Source organism: Cavia porcellus, unplaced genomic scaffold (assembly GCF_034190915.1).
Source record: "Cavia porcellus strain 051 isolate PalLab524CR breed Dunkin Hartley unplaced genomic scaffold, mCavPor4.1 scaffold_20, whole genome shotgun sequence".
In the NCBI taxonomy this organism is placed as follows: Eukaryota; Metazoa; Chordata; class Mammalia; order Rodentia; family Caviidae; genus Cavia; species Cavia porcellus.
Genome location: NW_026947503.1, coordinates 32235878 through 32256033, shown reverse-complemented (window position 1 = coordinate 32256033; position 20156 = coordinate 32235878). Strand labels below are relative to the sequence as shown.

Here is a 20156-nt window from a genome sequence, read left to right as displayed (position 1 = left end):
CACCTGGTCAGCTGAAGAATAGGAAGAATTATTATGGGATATAAAGTGTGGAGCTATGACTTAAAAAAAAAAACGCAGCTATTCTTAATCTTTGTTAAATGACATCTCATCAGGAGTCTCAGTGTCCTTTCCTATATATTTCATCAGTGCCCCACTGCCCATATTCACTTAATCACTAATGGCTGAGCTATAGTATAGCCACAAAAGAACACTATCAAAATCACCAAATTGAAGTATAATCACACCTTGGATTGCAAATAACTTGGTTTACAAGTGTTCCACAAGATGAGCAAATATTTCTAAGTAATTTTAGCTTGGTAAACGAGCAATGTCTTGCAATATGGACAGTTTGTCATGCCAAATGTCACAGGATAACAACACTGCTTTGGATTACAACAAATTATTCTCCCAAACCAAGGTTTTGTATACTGACCTGAAGAGCATGTTCATGATATAAACTTCCTCAACCCCTAGTATTTATAAAGTTTGGTTGAGAGAAATAGAACTTTAAGGGAGACTAAGTGGGTAGCAGACAGAAATAGTGTCTGGTTTTGGGATAATATTCACCAAACACAATTTAACCTCTAATGATACATTTATTACAATTATTCTGTATCTATTTTCTGAACCAAATTATTTTAATCTTTACTCTTCCTAAAAAACGTATTTTGCATGGGAGATTCTTTTGATAAATCCTTTATAGAAACCATTACATAATTTTACAATAACTATACTAGGTGAACCAAATATTTTCATATGAGCATCTACTTTCCGTGAAAACAGAATAAAGTCCTCCCCAACAGGTGTATTGACCTAATTATCTGTGCTACAGTTTATCCAAGGCTGTTCCTGGTAACATAAATCCAGTTTTGGAAAACACTTCTTTGTGCTTTATAAGCAAGATAGTCCATGTGGAGTCAAGGAAAAGCAGGTACAAACTAAGAACTAGGGTAAGCCATCAGTTCTGCTAGTGGTTACAGACAAAGTTTTGACTAACAGTCAAGGAAAGCCTTTGAAGTAGATTATTTCAAGGTGCCCTGGAAGATCCTGACCCTGCATTAAGTTAAGTAGTTTATTTTCCAGTCTAAACTGGAATCATTGACCATAACACATTCAAATAATTTAATTTTCATACTTCTGGAGGCAAAGCTTAAAATTAGTGAAGTAATTCTGGTATATACTTGTAGGGCAATGATCTTGCCTGCCCATCAATAAATCCGTATTCCAGTCTTTTAAATTTTTTTTTTTTTTTTTTTTTTTTTTAGCACAGCCTGAGTTTGTCTGAAAACTAGAACTTACTCTGGCTGTGTGGTGCTTCTAAGAATTAAGGATGAATAAATTTAATTTTCTTTAAAATGATCTTAGAAATTTCTTCATTCCTCTTAACTGAAGAGCAACAATTACTCCAATCAGTATTAAAATCTAGTTCATAAGAGTATTTTTGTTGACCCCAAAACCTTTCAGAAGGCAGTTTTAACTGAAAGTTTAAAATTTGCACTTTTACACTAGAAGATACTTAGTTTTACAGATTTGGTGGTTAAGAAGGCAAACCCATAAATAAAGGCTACAGACCAAGTGGACTCTAAATCAAATTCAGGATTCCACTTCCAATATAGTTTTATACATTTCCAATATAGTATATAAAATAGTCATCTACTTCTTTATTACAACCAGATCAATAGTGATTATTTGTAGTCAATTGCACAAACATGCAACCAAACCTAAAACCAGCTCTGTCTCCAACTTACTGTTACGCTCATTTACAAAACAAATTTGGACTAGAATGTAAGTGACACAATATCAAGGGCACACTAAAAAGTCACTAAAAGAAAGAGCATGAACAGAGGAGTGGGAAAAGTTGGCAAATGGATACTTTTAATTTTAAGTAGCTCTCTTCATCTAAGATAAACTGTTAATTGTTATATGAAAAACACCAAGGAGAATACATTCAAGTTAATGGAAACAAGTCTTTATTAAGTAACTTTTAATATCAGAAAAATAAAACTCTTATAATTCTCTTTACAGCAAATATATAATATCAGTGCTTTGGCCATCTTAAGTTAAAGGCCCTTTATCATAAAATATATGGTTTTAAACTTTACTCAAATTGAATTTATAATCCCTATGACTTCCCTACATATACATAACAAAAGAGTGTAGTAAAATTAGCAAATACTAAACTATATTGATAATTTATCATTCTTAGTTTGTGGTTTTTAGAAACAGTACACGCACCTAATATATGTCGATTCCTTGGCTTATTAGTTGCAGTGTACAATGCAACAAAATACAAAATACATGCTTGGTGAACATTCGTTCATATCTACAAGACGGCAGCTAGAGATTAGGTTTCAATACTGACATTAACTATCCTACAAGCAATAAGCATTACATCATAATATGCCATCAAGGCAATTTTTTATACTGAAAAAATCAAAATAAAAACCGTTATTTGTAAACTTTTATACGAAATGTAACTCTTCAAGTGGAAATAAAAAATAAAATTTGTCTATTTACTATTGAATACACATAGGATTTCAATTTTCATTATACTGAGAAAAAAAGCTCTTTTGTGTTGGGAAAATAATGCTTCAAAAAATAATTAGTAGAAAAACCCACCAGTATAATGTTTTGTCCTTTCAATGCCAGCACAGATTTGGGAACATACTGAGGATGAAGTTATGGACATCCACAGGTGAAATGTACAAGTATATTTTAAAGAAATCTTTTCTTGTGATTGGAAACAGTTTTGAAATGAAGTAAACTGATTGGAGGTCACAGCTGCTTTCATGAATTATGCCAAGGGCATTATTATCTCCCTTCCCTCCCCTATATTACTAAAAAACAAAAATATATTTATAATGTGCAAGACAAATATGGATTGAACATAAAATGTTTCACATTTTGTTCTATAGTCTAAAAATTAATTAATAGCTTGATCAGACTAATGAATGGAATGTTCGCATCCTCAATTATCAGCCAATATAGGTCCATCCCAAAGCCCTTCCTGAAATGGGAAAACCCAGGTGGCCATTTCCACATTCATGAAGGCAGGCAATGGGTAAGAATTCAATTGAGAAAATGGCATTCCTGATCCTCTGATCATACCAGCCTCGAACACACTGGGCGAGATGAAGGTCAATGTAGCAGTTTTTGTCCCAAATTATAACCAGTGATCTAATAAACTGCCATCAGCCCTATTATTACCAGTAAGTAATCACAATGCATTAAAAAGTTACTTGCGATCCTGCAGAATTAGGCATAAGTTGTTGTAAAATAAAAAACAAACAACCTGTTTTGTCAAAACTGGCAGTGTAAAGAAGGCAGCACTGGAAGTGTCTGAGTCATCTGTAATGCCAAGTACCCTCCATAAACTCTTAATGTGGTTAGGCTTTGGGACCCACTGTCAGCGATCTCAAACATATATACTTTCCTCATAGGCATACAACCTATGATCTTCACTCAGCCAAGTTCAACTTCAGCTTTAGCAATTCTTACACAAGCTATGTCTCTGGGTCTACAGGATAGTATTAATAATTCAAATCAAACTAACAGACAAGAGACCACTTAGGTTTAGTGTTACCATAGCAGCCTTTTATAAGTTTACTAACAACTTTAGCCTAATCCCAATAAAGCCTGATAACAGTCATAAGAATTCATTAGGAAGTTTACTGGGGGTACCATTATACCCATGCCTTTATGAGTCCATATAGAGATATAGTATTTATGTATATATATATAGTTAAGAGTGAATTTGGATTGCCTGAGTAACAGCTGTCTGGCAAACTGGACATGATGGCGTTCTCTTTTCACAGATCTTGTTGGCACATTCCATGCAGAAGAGGTTGTGGCCACATGGAACTAGGGCAGCAATAACTTCATTCTCGAAGCAAATCACACAGTCGTGCTTTCTTCTTGATTCTGGAGGTGAGCTAGAGGTGGAACCACCATTTGAAGAGGAGTAACTATTGGTACCATTAGAAAAAGCAGGGATGTATATTGGAAGGCCAACATGGTTGCCTGTGCTAGGTGGGTCGCTCCTAACCCTCCGAGCAAGTGGGTGTTCTATGCTCTCAGGAAATGTAGGAGACAGACGAGGAGTAGATGGCTGACTTCCTCTACGCTGAGTCTTCATGTTACCAGAAGGATCACTCCCAAAGCCAGAGAGTGGGTTAACTGGTTCAAACGGAGTCCAGATAGTTTGAGCAGATGTTGATAAAGAGTCAAAGGCAGGAGAGTCAACCGCAAGATCTTCTGAGCCCACAGACGGTAGTGTATCTCCAAACCAAAAGTTTCCTGTGCTAAAGGGGCTTGTTGGACTAAAGTCAGCCAGCCGATTACTTCCAAAGAAAGAATCTGTGGAGCCACTTCCTAGAGAACTGGAACTATCATTTCGATAATTGGATATCATTCTTGCTCGGCTAGGAGGAACTGGATTAGAGGAGAGCCATGCAGAGCCAAGAGTGCCACCTTCAAAGCTCACATCGGTACCATTGTAATGAAAGTCATTCTCTTCATTGAGCTCTATGTAGTTTCCTGTACGCATGGCAATATGCATTTCTATTTCTTCCCTTGCTCGGTCAACATTCTCGGGCATTCCGGTCACTTCAAAAACAGGCTCCTTATCTCTGCTTGGAGTTACTATGTATGTGTGGGTCTGCTGTTGAATTCTTTTAATTGTTGCTCCTTTGGGTCCAACCACTAATCCCACCACGCGATAGGGTACCCTGACTTGGACGGTGGTTTGACCAGGCAGATTAGGACTACATGACAACCCTCCCAGGGCAGGGCCATTTTTGTTTCGAGATGCACGAATCATGGAGAAGTGCTCAGCAGCTGAGAGGATTTCTCTTTTGGCCATGGCAACATCTTCTTTCCGTCCAGTGACAACAAAAATAGGTTCTTCACCACGAACAGGTGTCTTGATGTAAGTGTTTGTCTTGGCTCTCAGTGCTTTAATTTTACAACCTGTTAGAAGGAAAATATTTTATAAGAATCAATATCTGCTTCAAAGATATTTTTCAAGACATAAAAAGCTTTTGTAAAATGTCTAATGAGCAGTTTTATTTTTAAATAGTTTCAGACCTTGTTCTCTGCCATAAGACTTCACTGAATGATAAAACCTTCCTTATCCCACTAATGGCTGCTAAAAGGAAATGCTACTCTACTGGGAAGTTGTTGCTCAGACACTGGGCTCACTGTTTTCTCCTTGTTGTCAGTCATTGCAAATGTTGCACAGGGTAATCTATACGGCTATGAGTGGGTTCAATTTTCAAAACATTAACAATATGCTATCTTGTTAGCAAGAAAAACAATGTGTAGGTGAGACATTTAACATTTACTGTTTCATTTAATCCATGTAATAACTCTTAACAACTAGGTTACTACATTCCTTTTACCACTATGAAAATGAAACTGAACCTTATAAAAATTTTCAAACTTGTCAAAATTCACACATTAAGTGTGAGAGTCAGAGCTAAATCTAACTTCAAAATCTATAATCCTTTTGTTAGCACAAGACCCTCAATTTTCACACAACCACCTAACAGAAATTCTTTAGCTGAATTCAAAATTGTCTTACAATTTGAATTTAATATTATTCTTTCCTTCATAAAACTCAACTGAGGGCAAGGACAAATTGGATGCTCAAGATCATCTTACTTCTCCTCCCTACTGAATTCTAGGCTCATCAACAGTTTATATAAAATTACCGTTCTAAACTTTAACCAACTTTTATTTTTGAGTAATCACTGGTTACCAGTACTGTGTAAGATTAGACAACTTCAAACTATACCCTAGAATGGCAAATAGACAAAAAAGGTATACTCTAGGATTGTATTTTTCAAGATTCTTAATATGAAGTTTGGCAGAATAAATTTCTTTTCATGAACACATCATACTTTTCTTAGTTCTTCAAAAGAAAGAAGATAGATGCTATTGAAGACAGGAGCTAAAATTTGGGCAAGTCTTTTGCCTAAATCTTCCTTTCCTTTTTTTTTTGTCAAACCAACTAAGAAAAATGTAAAAACTAAGGCTTCATACACACCATTTCTAACCCACACACCTTTAATCATCCTCTCTATATAAACTCAAATAGGTCTCTTTGCCTCTAATCTTACGTTAGTTCAATCACTTTTCTATGTTCTCTTTACTGAGATGATACTAAGCACAGCAGAGATCATGTTTACTTCTTTGCAAAAAGTGCTTTATTGACTGCCTTTCACGCTATAGGCAAAGTCCAAATACGGCACCTTAAGGTCTCTGTAGCTAAGACCTGACTGCTTCTAGATTCATCTCTTCTTCTAACTTTTTTCTTCCTCACTTCTTAAACTCTACATACACCTCACATGCTTCTTTGCTTCCATAACTAGATTCTGTGTTTTGCTTCTTTACTCCCAGCTTGGCTTGCTTAACTCCTGCTAAACCTTTAGGTTTTGGTTTAGATGTCTTATCCTTCAAAAAGGCTTCCTCTCCTTCAGGACTACTTGATAAACCCTCCTTTGTGTTCCTGAAGCATGGCACAGTTAGGCATCCTTATGTACCAAGGGCTGGCCATGTAACATCTGCTGAATGAAAGATTACTGTTTTTCTGTTCAAGAACACTGTGCTTTTCTGATGTGCACTACTTTGGATCTAATCTTTTATTTTTATTACCTTTTTCTTTTGACTACTAGCTTTCAAAGTGTTCAAATTCTGGCCCCATATCTACTAATCCAATGAAGGCAGTTGATTACATTAATTTCAACTACAGCATATTCAAAACTACTGTATTATTCAACTTTTGGATCTCAACCACAAATGCAGGTTCTGTTTTCCTTCCAACAAACTGGAATTCATAAAGAAATGGATGCTTTTCCCTGCTGGACCCTAAGGTACAGTATCATGAAAACAGGAGACACGTCCTTTGAAAACAGATTTTATCGTGTAAATTAAATAAGACAATAGATGTCTCACCTACACATTGTTTTTCTCGCCATCAAGGTAGCATATAATCAATGTTCTGAGATCATATGGTACCAACTCTTCACAGAGCTTCCCTGTGCGTCTCATTCTTCCTTCATTTTATTATACTTTCGATAATCTCACTGCTGGCTACAAAGCTAATTTAAGCAAAAGGGAACGTAAGATTGATCTATCAGTTAAAGATACGTAAGGTTAGAAATACAACTTTAAGATTAAATAGATAGTGTAACTTTTGGTATAAGATATGTTATATGCTGGGCATGGTGATGTTTGCTGGTAATCTTAACACTCAGGAGGCTGAGGGAGGAGGACTGCTGCAAATTTGAGGCGAGTCTGGGCTGCACAGCAAGTCTGTCTGTCTCTCTCTTTCCCTAATTACATTTGCTTCCGTTCTGCAACAGAAAATCAATTGGAAAAAGCTCAGAACAACAAATCTTTTGAATCTTATCATTTATATAGGCAAAACTTCCTCATTGGGGCTGAGAATTACAGTTAGATTCTACTGGTCATGTGTGACTGATGGAGAGCATGTCGATGAAAATCTGGGAGTGCAAATATATAGCTGGTCATACTCTATATTAATGGAGGTTTTGTTTACTGTTCAATTACATGAATTTATACTCTGGGCTACTGACAAGAAGGCTTTTGCTAGAATCACATTCCTATCAGTTCTATTCTAATCATCTTGTTTACCACGGGGAGATTTGTATTCAGGACAAAGGAAAACTTAGTGTAAGTGTCTAGGTTTGGCTCCTTTCAACCTTTGCTAGGATCAACCAATAAAAAAAACTGATTTAAGTAATAGCTAAATGTTCCTGAGACTGTAAGAAACTGCTAGTCAATGCGTGCACAGAGACACACACATACCTGTAATGCCAGCTCTCTGGGAAACTGAGGCAGGAGTATCAGAAGTTTGAGCCCAACCTGGAAAACTTAAGTCCTTGCCTCAAAAATAAAAAATTAAGCCCTGAGGATAAGCTCATTGCAAAGGTCCTGGGTTTAATCCCCAGTATATAATATTTTTTGTGTAATATTTCCTAGATACAAAATAAAGACATATGTGTAGTCAGTATCAATAGTAGGTGATTAATACTTGGCTTTTTGGAAATAGAGAAAACCTTGGAAATATATTTTGAACTTGACTCACTGAAGGGTCAATCTTACCCAAAATGAAAATGCCCTTAAGTTAGAGGCAAGAGGAAGACAGTCCCTTTTAGACTACTGTCTTACTAAGATAGAAGAATGAATGTACTTCTTTCTAAACTGTATACAACAGTTTTAACACAGTACCTTTTTATATTAGGACTGTAAGAAACCTCATGATGATAGTTTAAAAAAACCTAGATTTTTTTTGTTTCAAACAAGTAACATACAATTTCTGTAATAAAAACACTTTCTAAAATTAAGGGCTAAGGGAATAAGTAGCATTTTCAAAAGATGACACAAACTAAAGGAGAAGTAACAAACTTAACAATTTTATGGGTGCAGTAGGTAAACAGTTCATTGGATCATTTCAGACCGAGTTCTTGTTTGAAAATTCAAAGATACTTGGCTTTCTCTCCTCTATCACACACATCCCTATGTTCCTCCCCTACAAATCAAAAAACTAAAAATCCAAGAGAAAAATAAGTTTTAAAAAGTAGTAAAACATACAAATAGCTCTGGAGATGGAAATTCTCATTTCCACAGAAATTGAGCTACCATTTCCATCTAAAGGGCTGTCAAATATTTAAAACCTTACTAACACTCTAGTATAAAGTGAGGGAAAAGGGCCCTTATATTCAGTTGGTCTGAATATTAACTGCCAGAAGAGGGCAATTTCAGATGTCTATCAAAATTACCTTGCACCTCTATAATCCAACTTTTAGAGCTGACCCCACAGAAATACTGGCACAGGTGGAAAATGCTCTATGCACTGTATTATAATGGGCAGAGAAGAACTTAATTAAATTGCTTAAGACCGCCCTGCTGTTAAGTGAGATCTCAAAACTAAGTTGTCTTAATTTTATACTCCTTTCACTAAAAGCACTGTTTTCCCCTAAAAGCACATCATTTTCCATTTTATGATATATCATAACTAATGAGGAGGTCATCTTACTTAATTTTTTATATGAAGTAAGGTCTTTTTCCTCTTGGAAAACTAGAATATTCCAAAATCTTATTTTACAAGAACTCAACTTCAACATTACATTTTCAAAATCTGACAAATATTAGCTAAATCCCAGGGAAGGAATCTTTTATGCACACATTTGGTGGTGGGTACTAGGGATTGAATCCAAGGCTTCTGCACCAGCTCCATTCCCAGCCCTCTTTAGAAAACATTTTGAGACATCATCTTGGTTAAGTTATTAGGTTGCCCAGGCTAAACTTGAACTTGTCATCTTTCTGCCTCAACCTCACAGAACACCTGCACACAATTTAATGCAATAGTTTAAATAACAATAGAAGACTGCAATGTAGCCCTAAATACCAAATATAATAACTTTGTAGTGTTACTAACAAACAATGTAAGACTGCAATGTATACCTAAATACCAAATATAATAACTTTGTAGTGTTCAATTGTCTTACAGCTTTTAAAAGTTCAATGTTCTTTCTTAATCACAATTTAGGGGCCACTATGGCTGTATTTCAGTTTCATTTATGTGATTTTAGCTTTATTATCTATTCATAGGGACACTTAAATAATTTCGACTAAGTAAGCATCTAACTATCCTTCAAACAAAAGCTCCCAAAGTTTACTGACTTCTTAATTAAAGGATTGGGAATAAGGGCAAGAGGAAAGATGACCACATTACTAGAGTATAGATAGTAAAATAGTAAATAAAAAAAAATGGCAAACTTCTAATTCAGTTCATTTAAGGTAACCATAAGTATTTATTTCAGGTACTCTTAACTGATATGAAGAATGAAAAAAAGACTATCATTCATTTCTGTCCTTAGTACTTTCTAGCAATTCCAGAAGCACAAGTGTTTGTACATGTTCAAGTATAGACACTGATCTATCATTTTTTCCTATGCTGTTGTTGATATTTGAATCCTCTAACCCCTTGCTGGTATTTTTTCATCTCCATGTTCTACCACTTATTGGAACACCAGTGCTGAAGTCTCCAACTACATTAGCTTGAGACTGTGGGTAAGTCCTTATACTTCCAAGGACTTGTTGCCTTGTCTATATACAGTGGAATTAAGACTAGAGCAAATGAACTGATAGATGTAATCTGCATAGTTCCTGACACACTTAAATGCTATTTTTAAAAAGTGATCTGATTTTCTATAGGAAGTTAAAAATATTTAAAGAATCTATCTTCTAAAGATGAAACTAGATTGTTATAAAACATGCTAAGATATAAACTCTGCAAAACTGGGAGATGTGAAATATATCCAACTGGTAATTTGAAATCTGAGTTCTACATGATTTCTGGAACACCTTTTGGACAAAACTCAATATAAGAGCTCTGAGATACCGAATAGTTCAATTTCAATTTATACATGAAAAAAACTGGAGCTTAAAATTCTCCAAAATTAGAGTTATTCTTTTTTTTTTTTGAGACAAGGTCTCTCTATGCAGTTTAGGCTGGCCCTGTAGCCCAGGCTGGTCTCGAACTTAAAACAATCCTCCTGCCTCTGCCTCCCTAAGTGCTGGGATTACAGGGGTGAGCCACCACGCCTGGATTTAGAGTTATTCTTAAAAATCATTTTCTGCCAGGTGTGGTGGTACACCCCTATAATCCCACCACTCAGGAGGCTAAAGCAGAAGGATCACTGTGATTTTAAGAACAGCCTTGAGGCTTCACAGCGAGACCCTGTGTTAAAAAAAAAAAATCATTTTCCTAAACCATTATTTTCCTAGTTGATTTTTAGGAATGGAGACATTTCTGCATGTACAGTGTTTTTAAAATACAGATTAACTTTTCCAGTGAATTATATCAAACAAGAGGATAGAATGCATTTAATAGGAAACTTTATACCAAGGCTTTTACTAAAACAGACAATCAGAAAGACATGTAAATTAGAGAATAAAGACAAAATTTCCTGACTAGGAAGCTAAAATTATGTTCAGGTTCTTCAGAGAATATTAAGAGGAAACTCAGAATTACCAGGCTGGGGATACAGTTCAGTGGTAGAAGGCTTGCCTATGTAATGTGTAAAGGCTGTGTTTTTCATCTCCAGCATCGAGGGAGGAAAAAACCTTAGAATTTTTTTCCTGTTAGGCTATAATATAGATTTCGTATAGTGGAATCTGTATGTCAGAAAATATATCTCCAAAGCAAGCAAGAAAAAATAAATAAATAAATAAATAAAAGGCACATTGTAAATTTTTAAAAATTTAAATTGTTTCTTTTATACTATATGAAAAACTTACTAAAAACAACAATTTTGTGTTTTAATTAAAACTGGTTTAGAATATAGAGAAGTTTATTAGTTAAGCTGGACACAGTGGCACATGCCTATAATGCCACGTGCTTGGAAAGTTGAAGGATGACTGCTGAGCACAGGAGTTCACGGCTAGCTGTGTGGCACAGTGAGATTTCATCCCAGAAAGAACCGAAACAACACAAATCAACCAACCCACTCCCCTCAAAACAAAACATGCCTCTCATTACCTTACCTGGTATATAATTCGTGATTTGTATACACTTTCAGTTTTACAATAAATTTATACTACTGACATCTCAAACTTGATCCTCACAAGCAAGAAAAGGGAAAGGTGTAAGGGGGCATAAGGGAAAGGGGCCAGAAAGAATAAGCAGGTTTTCTCCAAAACAGGAAACTGATACACAGATTAAGTAAGTGATTTGCCCAAAATCACACGCAGCAAGTGGTACAATTCAAACAATGTGAGAGGGTGAGGCAAAGGGAAGGAATAGCAGCATGGAGCTGGGGTACACTGCTTGCAAATAAATTCATTACACTAAGTGCATCTGCAATTTTCTTTATTTTCAGTATTATTTTTATCATGTAAGTCTCATTTTTCTATGACACAACTTTACTTGTGATCAATAAGGCTTCCCTACATGCAACACTTACCGAAGAACAAAGGCAACAAACTATATATACTTGAATTGTCTTTAAATCCCAAACACTAGTATTAAGGAGGTTCTATATTTATGTAGTGTAGATTGAAATTCACAAAACCAGTTATATAATCAAGCTTTGAAGTATTCAAACATCATTAAGCTATGCATATTCAATTGTGCACAGCAGGTTCATACACACACACACACATATGTATATATATATTTTTGAGATAAGAGTCTCAGTACGGAGTTCAGGCTGGTCTTGAACTCACTGTGCAGGCTATGCTGGCCTTGAACTTGCAGAGATTTTCAATTTACCTGCTTCAGCCTCCCAGTGCTGGAACCAGCATTCTAATTTGGCTTAGCTGGGCTTACTAATTTAACATCGGAAAACTTAAAAGCTTAAATATCAGATTTAATCTTTGCAAATCTCTATATAGCAACTACTGGTATCATGGGAAAAGGGTCAATCCAGAAATTAAGATTATGTAAGCTATGTGGGAAGCATTAAGGATACAGTTTAAAAAAGTCTTTTAAGGGCAAATCAATGGAGGTTTTACATGTCGATCCATGGTCTATTTGGAACGTCCTAAAGGTTTTTTTTTTTAAACTGCAAATATACTTATTCACAATCTTATTAACATTTTTTCAGTTATTTTAAATTACAAACTTCAAGTGGTAGCAATTACATTGCCTAAAATTTGGTAGCAATGCCCTAGCCTAAAGTACTGTGGTAGTCTTCTCGTGTTCTAGTTTTCTCTGGCTTTTTCCTTGTGGATGTAGATTGTAAAGTTCTGTCTAGCCCATCTGAAGTTAGGTGTGGTCAGATAACTTACTTTGATTAAAGTAATGACTGGATGTGATAAGTACTGTATTACTTCCGGGTCTGACATTTAAAGACAAGTATGTGCTATGTAACAATCCCATCCTCTGGCACAAAGGGAGACCTGTAATACTTGAAATGGTGGCTGCTCTGCTGGCATGTATCATTGAATGATTAGAATGAGTACAGCTCTGTGAACAAGAAGTAAATCTTGGTTGTTTTAATACTGAAATATTGGGGTTCTTTGTTATCACAACAAAAGTGCTAAGCATCTAATTACCAATTGGTTCTAGCTCTTCCACTTGTGAAGAATATAATGTGTGAAGCTTTATGTGAAAGCTGAAAGAAGTGAGCAGTATTAATTTCAGCTCCAGATTAATTTCAGATTTAATAAATTTAACATGTTTATCACTTCTAGTTTGTGTATTATTCAAAGTCTGCAAGGGTATCATAGATATAATTATATACATCTGCAAAAGAGAACTCTCTGAAGCCTATGGAACTTAAGCAACTTGTTCAAGACCACAAAGTAAATCACTGGAGTCAGAAATCACTATTACCTACTTCTGATTTCCAGTTCTTTCCTGTATGCCAAAGCTGAATACAGACTGTTATAGCCACTTTTGTATAGTTTACAATATATCCCAGCCACTGGAAGGCAGGAGTCTGAGGTGGCAGAATCATTTGGAGCCCAGAAGTGAGCAACACAGAGATCCCACTTCAAAGCACCCCCTCCAAACCACCACCACCAAACCCCCCCCCCCAAAAAAAAAATCACCCCACCACAAAAAGCTTGCAAAACAAAACATGAATTCTGAAACATTTTGCTGGCATTCAGTTAAAGGCAAAAGTATTAAATCACCAAATCAATAATTATCATCATAATTAAGGGTAGTTTTCTTCAAATTTTAAGATGGAGAATCACCACCATAAACACTGTTAAGAACTTTTTCCAGATACAAATTTCTAATAGAGTAAGAATAATGTGGTTCCCTGGGTCATTTTTAGGTTGTTAGTAACCATGAGGTAGAAAACACATCCTTAAATTATCACTTTATTTCCCATTTCCTCCCTATTGAATCAGAAAGGTTCATTAGCTGAGTAAGGCAGGAAAAAAAGACAGTAGATTCCCCACCCATTTGTAAAACAATTATAATAATTGAACCTTTCCTACTGGTCCCAGAGATAATACAAACTATTACAAACTAAATTTAAAACTTTAAAGCCCACAAAGTCCTAGTAGCTGTTTTTCTAAAGCTAATATATACACAAAATTAATTTTATGAAGTATGACAGTGAATTTTTAGATGAATTAGAACTGTATTACAATAACTTTTCTATACAGTAAAGAAACCAAAATTCTATTAAATAAACTAATTTGGATAGTGACAATCTAAATTATGCCAATAAATTTGTATTTGTACATAGTATTAAAACTCAAATCATTAGGGAAGAACTTAACCTTCCTGAACACAATGCTTCATACTGAGGGAGCAATGTAGAACAAAATTTTGTTTTTGATTCGAAACTGGTGCAAATTTAAGATCCAAATGATCTTCCACAGCCTCAGTTTCTACATCTGCATCTGCAGAGTTAATGTCCCTGGTGAAGCCACAGTACTAGGCAAAAGGAAGGCCAATTCCCCTACCCTATAAAGAAAAACATATGATTTGGCATTATTCTAAAACTGTTTCTTCTAAAGTACTAATTGTTTAAAAATGGATGTATACACTGTTACTGGAAATCAGTGCACACAAGACAGCTCAGTACATAAGAAAAAATTTTGATTGTTGTGTTTTGAAATTTTATTTTTTTTCCTCTTTGAAATAAAAACATACGAAAATATAAAAGACATCGAAAAAAAGACATTTAAAAAAATGTAAAAAAAAAAAAAAAAAAACAAAGAAAAACTTTTCTACATGGTCTAAGTCACTTACAGCCAAAGTAGAGCATAATAAGCAAATCCACTGGAATGCAAGGGTGAAAAAACCTCAACGTTTTTATTTTCATTTGCACCTCATGATTTAAAACTTTTATGTTTAAAAACAGGTATCAGTACATGTACACATACATAGATATACAAATTTTGGGAGTACCCATTTAAATTTTTTGACAGTGTACAATTAAAAAATCTATAGGGATGATTTTTCTGGACTATGAAATTAGAGAACTCACACCAATTGATTAAAGTCACTGAAGAAAATAGTGAAGACACACACTTGTCTTAAACAGTAATAAAAAACTGTGATTTGCAAAGTTCCTAAACAACTGAATTTGGAACATTCATTGTGATGCTAAGAATAGGTCTTAGTTTACCTCAATTCACTTTTTAGTCTTATAGATATCAAGGATACCTAAAATGAAACAGAATTTACTGATTTAAACTAAAGCTGTTAACCATTTGTTTTGCACAGGGCACTATACTTAAAACACGTTTCATTAAATTTCATTGAATTCGCTGGCAGATTTATTTTTGAGTCTTTAATCTATAACTTCTTTTATCAACAATCCTGTTTAGCGCTGGACTTTTACATTATTGTTCATTTCCTAACAGATGCAAAGCTTTAAAACAACAACTTTTGTCAATTCAACATTTTCAAAGATCTTATACTACAGGGGAGTAAAATACGAGGTTAAATATGTCAACTTTCATTACTAGCAGTGATTGGTTGTTTTATTTTGAAAGACATTGGAAGCAGAGGCCATCTACACAACTTGGTATCCTATGTGACTCAGAATTCTACTTGTCCTTGCTTCAGAGCTGAAGTCATAAATGTCTCCATCTGTGACATAATTATTTCCAAAACCAATTAAGAGATGTCAAATATAAAATTATAACTTCAGATAATGAATAAAATGGCAGGGATGAATAATTCTTAAGGATGAAAATTTAGCTCCCCCAAAGCAAATAATGAAATGAAATAATTTACCCTGTTTTAACTCACTTAGGATAGGTAATCTTCTATCGCTGCAATTCTTGCACTGTAACAGCATGTGAATATTAGAAGTCACTTAGTTCTCCATAGGAGTGAACAAATACTCTACAGGTTGCTAGGGTGTGGAAGTGCCAAAGAGGTCAATCAATGATCCACTAGTTGAACGGTTCAAAACAAGGAAAGGGCAAGACATTCTGCTCTTAAGATAAGACAGAGGAACATGAAATAACTTTTACAGTACTGTGAACTCTGGGAAAATATTAAGTGCAAAAGAAATAGCACGTTGTCTCCATGGTCTCATACATAAATAGATTCACCAACAAGCACAACTCTAAGAAGCAAACTAAAATTTTATCTCATTTATTATTGGCAATATATGGTACAAATAAAAACTCTGAATTAAGTTCACTTTTAGATTTTAAAAAGGTAACAATACAGTATACACAATTAAGGACCATTATACTTTGTTTTGATGGGAATGATACAATGAAGGACTAAAGTTTGTATTAAACTAAGTAGACAAAATATATTACCTTGTCCTGCAGTGAAACTAAGCCTGTAAACGTTCTTTTCCTTTGTTATCCCTAGACCGTCACCACAAGCACACAGAAGCAATCCGTGCCCAGCAAAAGTGGCATCCTTGTGGCGTAATCAGGGCTAGTTAGAATACTAGCCTTCCCAGCAATTGCCTTCCCAGGCCCTTTCCAGATCCTAAGGGTGAAAAAAATTCACCATGACTCGCCCATCACCTTTCTTCACACTGTGCTATTCTTCTTCAGTTTCAGTCTCCATTGTTAAATCCCTATCCTAATTCTTCAAGGCTCTACAGGGTTGATGTCTTCTGCAGAGTCACTTTACCATACTAAAGTTAGTACTATTAATTTCACATTAGTTTAGTTCCATTCTGTTTATCAGACTGTTTCCAAAAAAAAAAAAAGTTTGGCAGAAAGTTTTTCTGAATCAATCTCATATTCTCAAATCAATCATCACACAGTTCCTGACAAAACACAAGTCTGACACATAAGAATTTCTTAATGTTCTTCAACGAATGAACAACTCATTCTAGATCTACAAAGTAGAATGTTGTAACTTTTATCTTATGTAGGTGAAAAAGTTCTCTCCTGGATGCTTATCCTAAATATCACACAAAACAGCCAAATAAAGCATGTGAAATTGATTAATAAGGCAGTGTGAAATGTTATGGCTTCCATCTAGACTGTAAGGGTTTTTTTCTACTAAAATCCTAGAGATAAGAAGTAAGCCACCTCTGGACACGTGAAATCACCACTTCGACAAGCCTCTTGTTTATGTGCACTTCAGAAAACTTGGGAAAGATGAGATCATTTAGGTAGCAGCGCCATCATCCCTCTTTATTTGACCCCAACAATGCTTTCAATCTAACAGTAACAAAGCATGAATCAACCAAACTAAATATTAAAACATAGAGGCAGTAAGTAATATTTACCTTTTTTTGTAAACAAGGGATGAGCTACATTAAAAAAAAACAAAACAGAACCTTCCCTAAAAATGTAGGATATAGAGGTACTCTGGGCATCCCCTTCCCCCACCTTCACGAATCTACTCCTGGAATCTGAGACATAGGTCCTTTGTCTGAACAATGTGGGAGGAGTCTGTCTGCAGTACTGGTGTGCTGGCTAGCGAAGAGTTTACCGAAAACTGCATAAAAGCATAAAGTTTACCCTACTGTCCGATTTTTCTTCAGCGTACACATTCTAAAGAGATTAAAGACAGCCAATTGGTCTTTTCAAGAACAATGTATCCACACAATTACAGAGTTACGCTGCTCTTTAAAAGATAAGTTTCTGAATAGCGGAGGGGGGTGGTGGTACCAACACTTGAACATCCCCTTTCCTCTCGAATAAGCAAGCTCTTTCCACGTGCCTTCTTTTCCCAACTGAATAAGCTGTCCCAAGGTAAGCGAAAAGCTTTTTACAAGACACTCGGCTGCTCAAACTTACACCTTCTCTTTCTGCACACAACACCGAACCCGAAACTCCTCTGACCCGACCTTTTATCACCTCGCTGAGGTTTCTGGTGCCTGGCCAGCCGAGGTTGCAAGAATGCAACCTGAGTAAAGTGAACATTGCCGGTTTGGATGGCCCGAAAAACTTAACACTTTTTATCATACAGAACGAGCAGAACAGCGTGGACTTTCGCAAGGTGACTCATCTTTTCCTGTCCACCTTCAGCTCCTCCCAGACCCTTTACTGTGGACTTGGGGGACGCGCTGGGTTCGCCAGAGGTGCCTCAAGTTCTTTTCCCGTCCTCCCACCCACGCCCAGGGCCGTGCCCTGCTGACTTCCCCGCTCCTCACACTCACCCTGGCGGCCGACAATCTCAGCAACATGCTCGGAGCTGGGCACTGGGACGCACTCGGTGGTGTTGACGCTCTTCCTCCGCAACAGGGCCGCCTGCTCTCCATTCAGGGCCGCTGCCGCCGCCCCGCCGCCGGGGCCGTAGGCGTGGGACAGCATCGCCGCCATCATGCCCTGGGCATCGTCCCCGCCGTACAGCACGCCTGCTGCCGTCGCCGCGGCCTCCCGGGCATCGAAGCCGGCGGCCGGCAGCAGCACCGACCCCAGGGGCCCGCCCGGGATCGGCTGGGTCTGGGAGGCGGCGGCCGCGGGGGGCGAGAGCAGCAGCAGCGACGGCCGGTCCTCCTCCTCGGCCTCCTCCAGCTCCTCCTCCTCCAGCAGGTCTCCGTCCAGCTCCGCATCCTCCCCCTCTTCGTCGTCGTCCTCCAGCTCCAGTTCGGCTGCGTCGGGGGCTGCGGGCCGCTCCTCCGGGGACAGCCCCGCCGCCCGCCGGGCCTGGCCCTGCGTCGCCACCGCCGCCGCGGTCCGGAGCGCCGGGGAGCCGGGCTCCGCGGGGCTGGGGTCGTCGAGGCCCAAAGCAGCGAGGCGCTCCCTTAGCAGCAGCCTGTCGCCCTCGAGCTCAGGGCCGCCCGCGGGCGGCGGCAGCGGCGGCGGCGGCGGGGGCGGCGGGGGCAGGGGGGCCGGGGCCGCCGCCAGGGCCAGGCCCGCGGAGCTGCCGCTTGGCATCGCGGCGGCGCGCTGTCAATGGCGGTGGCGGCGGCGGCGGCCGGGTCAGGCGCGGCAGGCGGCGGGCCCCATGGCGGACAGGGCCCGGGCCCCGCTCAGCGCGCGAACACCCTTCCTGTAGGGAGGCGGCGGGGCCCGCGACCCGCGCTGAGGGGCGCCAGGGCCGCCGGAGAGCGGAGAGGGCGGGGTGGAGGGGCAGGGGAAGGAGGCAGAGGTAGGTGACTAGGTGGGTGGGTGGGGACGGCGGCGGGGCGGGCTGGTGGAGGTGGCAGCAGCTCCCCTCTCAGGGTTTCTTTTGTTTCATGGCCTTAACCAGCCCCCGGCGCGCGCGGCGGCGGCGGCGACGCCCCACGCTGCTCTCCGAATGCAGCCGGCGAGCTCTGATTGGCTGCCTTTAATCTCCGGGAGCCCGCCCTCTCCGGTAGCCTTCTCGCTGCTTTCCCTAGCCCCACCCCCACCCTCTTATTGGGCCCCGCCCCTCCCCTCCCCAGAGCGTTCTGATTGGGTGACCGGAACGAGCCGGTGCCCGAAGCCGGCTCCTTCCGTCGTGGCCTCTTCCTTCTCTTCCCTAGGGGCTCACGAGGAGCGCGACTGTGATTCTTTGCTTTGCACGTCACTCTTTATGACGTAGCTAGTGGGGGCGGAGATAAGGAGGCGGGACTAAGGCACAGTAGCCGGCCCAGCGAGGTTTTTGCTAGGTGCACACCTGGGTTTCCTCGCTCTCATCGTCTGTCTTTTCTCCTGCCCACCTGGATCGGGCCTTTAGGGAGGTACACGAGAGCAGTGTTGGAGGGTACCGCACGCTCCAACCGGTGTTTGCCCCGTTCGGGATAAGGGCCTAAGGAGAGACATGGAAGGAGGGGCTGGCGAGCGCCCGCCTATCCCCGTGCGGGGGTGGTTTCCTGAGCCGCGTGGCCCCGGGGCCTTCCCCGGCCCTACCTGGGAACGCTCCTCCCCTTTGGGGCTGGGCCCTCACACGCCCATCTGGTCGGGGTTCCCTAAAGGGGTTGGTCGGTTACATCAGAGGGTTGGAAGTGCTGGACTTCAGTTCTTCCGGGCTTTTAAGGGAATTTCAGTGTTTCCTTCTAGATGCCTTTCCCACTGTATTCCCCAGGCGATCTCACACGTGGCTATCTTTTCTAAAGATTATTTTAAATGATTTGGTTAAAAACAAAGCTTATTACTTTCCTGTAGTATAGTAGTCTTCACAGGTTATCTCTGACTTGTGTCCGGGCCCTACGGACACAACAATGTAATCATGAAATCGTCGGGGGGGGGGCCCTTAAAGTAGAAACAGTTTATATACATACATGCACTGTTAAGTATACCCAAAATATTAACTAGTGAGCCGT

General features: G+C 38.9%; 1 protein-coding gene across 1 annotated transcript; it reads right to left on the bottom strand.

The window, feature by feature from the left end:
• Positions 1-1947: 1947 nt before the first annotated feature.
• On the bottom strand, positions 1948-19149 carry Mex3c (mex-3 RNA binding family member C). The gene is made up of 2 exons (XM_003474153.3): positions 18084-19149; positions 1948-4968 (listed from the first exon to the last, which is right to left on the bottom strand). The coding sequence occupies exons 1-2, from the start codon at positions 18802-18804 to the stop codon at positions 3743-3745; spliced, it is 1947 nt and encodes a 648-aa protein (XP_003474201.2). The 5' UTR covers positions 18805-19149; the 3' UTR covers positions 1948-3742.
• Positions 19150-20156: the final 1007 nt, after the last annotated feature.

What these genes read in the sequence shown, in the direction of transcription:
- Mex3c (XM_003474153.3), bottom strand. Translation starts at nt 18,804, where the DNA reads ATGCCAAGCGGCAGCTCCGCGGGCCTGGCCCTGGCGGCGGCCCCGGCC. An exon ending in TGAGATTGTCGGCCGCCAGG is followed by an intron (nt 4,969 to 18,083) that starts GTGAGTGTGAGG and finishes TCCTTCTAACAG; the next exon opens with GTTGTAAAATTAAAGCACTG.